This window comes from Perca flavescens, chromosome 15, assembly GCF_004354835.1.
Source record: "Perca flavescens isolate YP-PL-M2 chromosome 15, PFLA_1.0, whole genome shotgun sequence".
Lineage (NCBI taxonomy): Eukaryota > Metazoa > Chordata > Actinopteri > Perciformes > Percidae > Perca > Perca flavescens.
Window position 1 is genome coordinate 7,759,960 of NC_041345.1, and position 6,037 is coordinate 7,765,996.

Consider the following 6,037-nt stretch of genomic DNA (forward strand, 5'->3'; position numbering starts at 1 on the left):
AGGACTTCCGTACGGTTGTGATGTCACAACTATATTATATGTAGGTAGAAATTGCCGCTACAGTCCCTTTAATGTCGTTTCCTGGCTACAATGATGGTGCAGAGGCTCAAGGCCGTTTTACAGTTGTGCAGAGGCTCCATGCAGACCTCTCGCTGTAGCCTACGTAAGTGGCCTGATGTTTATACTTGTGCGCTGGTTTGTGCGTTGAGCCGTGTGTGTAGTGGGTGATAGAGCGAGGGAGAAGTGAGAGAGTGACGGCGATTAGCTTTGGAGCGAGTACCGACTCTAGAGTCCTAGCGAGAGAAACAAAGTGTCTCCCTGTGCTTTCTGACCACAGTGGGAAATCAGTGGGAAAAGTTAACCCTCTCCTTGATTTCATGTTGTTTATGGAGAAAGAGAACCGGGAAATGAGCCGGGGGGAAATGCAACGCTACGGCCGAGTGACGTGCGACGTGTAGCTACATATTTCGAGAGGTGCGCGTCAGGCTACGGCGTAGGGTCCGGCGTAGACGCAGAGGGGTCTGCGGGGCTACACCGTCGATTTTACGCACAACTATAAAATGGCCTTCGGAGAGCGCAGATGCGAAAGACCCCAAAACGCTGACCAATCGGAGCAGCCTGGGTTTTTTTAGGAGGAGAGCTTAAAGAGACAGGCACTAAAACGTTTAAGACAGAGGGTGAATACATGTATATTTCAGACAGACTGTAAGAGAAAAACAATTTTTTTTTTTTTTATAATAACAAAGCATGTAAACATGTTCTAGTAGAAACCCAAAGCCCACCAGAGGCTTCACTTTCTGCACCAGCTCAGGAAGTTTGGTGTAGCTAGGGATACAATGCTCCAATTTTACAGTGGAAAGCGTGCTAGTCTTCTCCATCGCTGTCTGGTATGGTAACTCCACCTCTTTAGAGAGGAAGCAGTTGGAGAAGGTGGTGCACACCGCATCCAAAATTATAGGACATGCCATCCCATCTGTAGCTTCTATCTATTCCACGCGGACCAGCCAGAAAGTGCTAGATGACCCCTCCCACCCTGCCAGGTCCCTCTTCCAACTACTGCCCTCTGGAAAAGAGTTCAAAGTCTCGGGGGCAAAACATCCTGCTTTTGTAACCGTACTTAACCTGCCACTATTAGGCTCCTTAATGCTCAGGCACCTTGCAGAGTAAACCTGTATTAAATGCACCTTATTTAAATGCACTTTATAGACTGCACACAACACTTTTTATGGGGAGTTGCAATAGCACAAGGTCTTTACAGCTTTTTACTGGTTTGAATGATTGTCTATGTGATTGTCTTTTATGTACTGTATGTTCCTGTGTATTTATTGCCTTTTTTAACCTGATTGGCACCAAGACAAATTCCAATCAACTGTGTTGACATGGGCAATAAGGTATTGAACTTGAAAATGAGCCAGATACGGCGCCTTTTAAAATATTGTCCGTCACATTAATGCTACAACTTGAATGTGACCCAGGTCCTGTCCATCAACGAGGAGGGACTGAGGCGTTGTGAAGAAAACACCAGAGTCTTCGGTCGACCCATTAGGTGCCTCCATTTTATCCATCCATTTTCTGTCCAGCGTCTCATTGGCTATCGGCTAATCAGGTGTACACATGCTTGCATATATAGTCGTGTAATGTCTTTTTGTTAATGTGTCTGTCAGCTGCTGGACTTGCCTGGTGGATCTGGAGGGTCTTAACATGCGTCACCTGTGGAGGCCAGGTGTTAAGGCTCTGCTGAGAATCATCGAGGTGGTGGAGGCCAACTACCCCGAGACTCTGGGTCGCTTGCTCATACTGAGGGCGCCCAGAGTTTTCCCAGTGCTCTGGACCCTGGTGAGAATACCGTGAATGTCTGAACTTAACGTGGTTTTTAATACATCATCTGATTGTGGAGGAACGTATGAAGTTGGAGTACAGTTCATAGGCAGAGATTGCATCTTGCTGCGTGCAGTATTGCGAATATGAGCCTATGATGAACAAATAAGAAATGGAGAGGAAGATAATTGCAACCATGCAATATGCAGATCCTCATTGGGAAAATTTGATCATTGCTACAGTACAGCAATATTATGCAATGGTATATTTTGTAATAACAGCATTCAGCAAAGAAATAAAGATAATTAGTTATACACAAATGTAAGAAAATAAATCTGAATAATAATAAAAGCATCACGTTATGGCATTACATAAGCAGAAGTATGGGCTGTAACCGTTGCTGCCTGAGGATGTGAAAGATACAAATATATGTATTGGAAATTAGATTTAAAAATGGTTAGATAGTATAAGATTATGGTGAAATGTATAAAGAATGATAAAATCAATATAAAGTACAAATACAGATAATCAGCAACAGCAGGTTGGCTGGTTGATAACCGGTTTATTTCTTCATTAAAATATTCATGGACTGAATTTTACAGTTCATAACCTGCTGTTGCTCTAATGATCTCTGATGACTCGTGGTATCTTGTTTCCAGGTCAGCCCCCTGATTGATGAGAATACCCGGAAGAAGTTCCTTGTTTACGCTGGAAATGACTACCAGGATCCAGGAGGATTGGTGGACTATATTGACAAAGAAGTCATTCCTGACTTCTTGGGAGGGGACTCCATGGTGAGGTTTAGTCCAAAGCATGCAGTCCTAACCTTTTTTTACATAATGATGTGTACCAGGCCTTTTTGGTCCTGATTTGACATTCTGTCGCTTCTTTAGTTTGCTGTAGTGCTTCAGCTTTCCTTTCAACTCTTAAGCCCCGTTCAGACCAAAGATTCCAGCGAGACGACCGTTTTAGAACGTTGCAGGGAAACGTTTTACCGGTCTCAACCGGCCCGTCTCAGCTCAACTCAAGCCAGATGATGGTGGCGCTGGGACCCAGCTTGTCAAGCCTCCTGAGGCTTTTAGAACATTAGAGACGTCACCTGTTTCAACAGCCAATAGCCAAGTCAGCTACAAACTAAAACTAATAATGATGATAAAACTAATCTATTTTATTTCTATGTTACAAACTGTCAGCTGGTCGAAATGGCAGAGTTTTAGATGGAGGCTTAACGTGCGCCCGCGAGCACGGCATGTGGTCGAGCGAGCTAGAGAGTGACTGAAGAGAGCGAGCGATGATAGAACAAAGCACGTCTAGTGATGAATTACATAAATAAAACGTTTTCGCCGATTCATCACTAGAAATGCAACTGTAGCAAGTGTTAACGTTAGCACATTCATAGTTATACGCAACAAATGATAGATTTGCTACAAAAAGTCGGAAGTTAGCACGAATGGACAAAGAACCATTCCATTGGAGATGATACACTCGTCTAGTCTCGTTGCATTGGTGTAAACTGGAAGGTTTTAGACCACTGCGTTGCAAGTTGCTGCAAGTTTCAACTCTTCTCGTCGCAAATCTTTGGTCTGGACTGGGCTTTACTCACAAACAAGCAGAGACCTTTTCGCATTAAAACATATATTAATGGGAGTTATCACTTGTTGGCATTGGTTGGGCTTTCCTTCTGTCCTCTCCAGGGTGACATTCCTGAGGGAGGTACGGTCCCCAAATCTCTGTACAGGACAGCAGAAGAGCTGGAGAGTGAGGAAAACCGCCTGTTGACTGACTCCATCTATAAGAGTGCCAGTATTTTCAAGGGAGCCCCATATGAGGTACGGTCTCCACTTTTAAATCTCCTCTAAAATCCACATGTATCAAAGAGCGACACTCCCTTAATTGTGCCTGAAGGTAGAGATGGCCCGATACCACTTTTTTGATTCCCGATACCAATTCCGATACCTGAACTTGCGTATCGGCCGTTACCGAGTACCGATCCGATACCAGAGTGTCATATATTTCATTATGTTTTAACAGCTGTATACTACTATCCCTGTATGGATGTGATATGATTTCTATCTTTGTTGTCGGTCTGGCTCAGGTTAAACTCTTTGTGAAACATGAACAAACACAAACAATGAATGCCCCAGAACTTTCTTTTATTCTCCAGTTTGACAGTCAGTTATAACGGAAAAAGAACATAAAAAAAACTAATTTAACGTAGATTTTCTTCAGGGCTTTATTACGTGGTATCGTATCGGTGCATAAACTCCAGTACTTACCGATACCAGCGTTTTAGGCAGTATCGGAGCCGATACCGGAACATCTCTACCTGAAGGTGAGTGCAAGGGGGTTTGGATTATATTATGTGGATTAGGGTGCCACCTGCTGGACAAACTCTACATTGTAGCACAAGGGAATTATGTGATTAATGGCCTGCTGTCTGCCGTTCTGTGTTCCTAATCTCCTTACATCCTCCTGTAGATGCTGATCGAGATCACCGAGGCCTCCTCCGTCATCACCTGGGACTTCGACGTGTCTAAAGGAGATGTGATCTTCAACATCTACCATTCCAAGAGAGCCCCGCAGCCCCCTAAGAAAGACACTCTCGGTGCCCATGGCCTCACGTCCCCAGGGGCCGTTAACGCCCAGCTGATAGACAGGAGCTGGGTGCTGGGCCAGGACTACAGCATGGTGGAGAAAGCCCTCACCTGCAGGGAGGGAGAGAGTATACAGGTCAGAGAGATTATTCTCCATCCATATGCACTCTGGCTTCTATTTTTTTGCTTTTCAACTGAACTTTGCTTGTCTCTGTTTGCTTTTTCGGTTGCATCAAATTCAATTCTCCATCACTGCAGTCTCATATTGATCTTGCGGCTTTTCTCTGTTCAAACAGGGCTCCCACGTAACCCGCTGGCCCGGCTTCTACATCCTCCAGTGGCGCTTCCACAGCTCCCCAGCCTGCTCCGCCTCCAGCCTGCCGCGTGTGGATGATGTGCTGGCCTCGCTGCAGGTCTCTTCGCACAAGTGTAAGATCATGTACTACACCGAGGTGCTGGGCTCCCATGACTTCAGGTCAGTTTATTTATTGCGCTCAGCGTTTCTTCTCTCGGTTTTCTTTGCATTATAAAATTAAAAATCAATATTGTGATATTTCTGGAAACTGTGTGGTGTGTGTTCTGCTGGAATCATGTCTTTTCCTGTTGTTTCTAGGGGATCCATGACCAGTCTGGAGTCTAGTCATAGTGGTTTCTCCCAGCTCAGTGCGGCCACTACATCCTCCAGCCAATCACACGCCAGCTCCACTGTCTCAAGGTAGCATCTGCCCAGCATGTGTCAAAAGACGGCAGTGACCTAATGACATCTTGCTCCAACTGTGCCTTATACTCTCACTCTTTAATGACCATTTGATCTGACAATTGAAATGGAGGAGAGTATTATGGAAATGTTTATATATAAATAAATGTTTTTATTATTTTGGTAGGAACTGTAAGGTTTCATTGATCTGTTTCTAGGGAATTATGAATTTATAGTATCAGTTTCCTGTCCATATAACTGACTTTTTTTTTTTTTTTGAATAATAGGAAATGTACAGTAAGAAATGTAATGCCTAGTGCACATGTCTAATATGGGATTTGTAGTTAAGGTATATGTGTGTCCGTGCATCTGCTGGATATATACAGGCCTAATGAGATGCCTCACAAACCGCAGCAGTTTCTTCATAAGATGAAATGAGAAAGAGATTGAAAGTAAAAGTATCTGAACACTGCACACAGCTTTAGTCCCCGAAGTTGCTTTCATCGTCCACAAGATGTCAGTGTACTCTGTGACTTTACCTGCCTTTCAGCTCTGCAGTGTACTCGGCACATACTGTACATTTCCACTCACACTTTGTCTGGTCTTCGAAGAAATCAAAGGAAGAATTGTTTTAAATAAAGAATTTATCACAAGCATTAATATTGATGTAATCTCCAGAGTGTGTGTCTTTATGCTGCATTTTGAGAAAACAATGACAGCATTAGCAGAGTTGCAGTGGGGTAGTCATTTTGAACAATTGTGAAGAGGGTTAATTAATGAATCAATAGGGTATAATTTTACTACTATAGGTGAGATGTTAAGAGTGAGCAGATAATATGAAATATCTTCTAAAATATGCAGTGCACTCTCAAGACTTCATGTAATTTTGTTGTTTTTGGGTTTATTAGGCATAGCTGCTGAGTTTTCT

At 43.5% G+C, this 6,037-nt stretch overlaps 1 protein-coding gene across 1 annotated transcript in view; it reads left to right on the forward strand.

The window, feature by feature from the left end:
• The window catches only part of sec14l1 (SEC14-like lipid binding 1), a 16,087-nt gene extending 10,318 nt beyond the window's left edge, over positions 1–5,769 (forward strand). Inside the window, exons 10-16 of the mRNA XM_028600096.1 lie at positions 1,476–1,546; positions 1,665–1,836; positions 2,478–2,612; positions 3,513–3,647; positions 4,297–4,548; positions 4,709–4,887; positions 5,026–5,769. Coding sequence (XP_028455897.1) covers positions 1,476–1,546; positions 1,665–1,836; positions 2,478–2,612; positions 3,513–3,647; positions 4,297–4,548; positions 4,709–4,887; positions 5,026–5,131 — 1,050 coding nt within the window. The 3' untranslated portion in view covers positions 5,132–5,769. The remainder of the gene's footprint in view (positions 1–1,475; positions 1,547–1,664; positions 1,837–2,477; positions 2,613–3,512; positions 3,648–4,296; positions 4,549–4,708; positions 4,888–5,025) is intronic.
• The last annotated feature ends 268 nt before the right edge of the window (positions 5,770–6,037 follow it).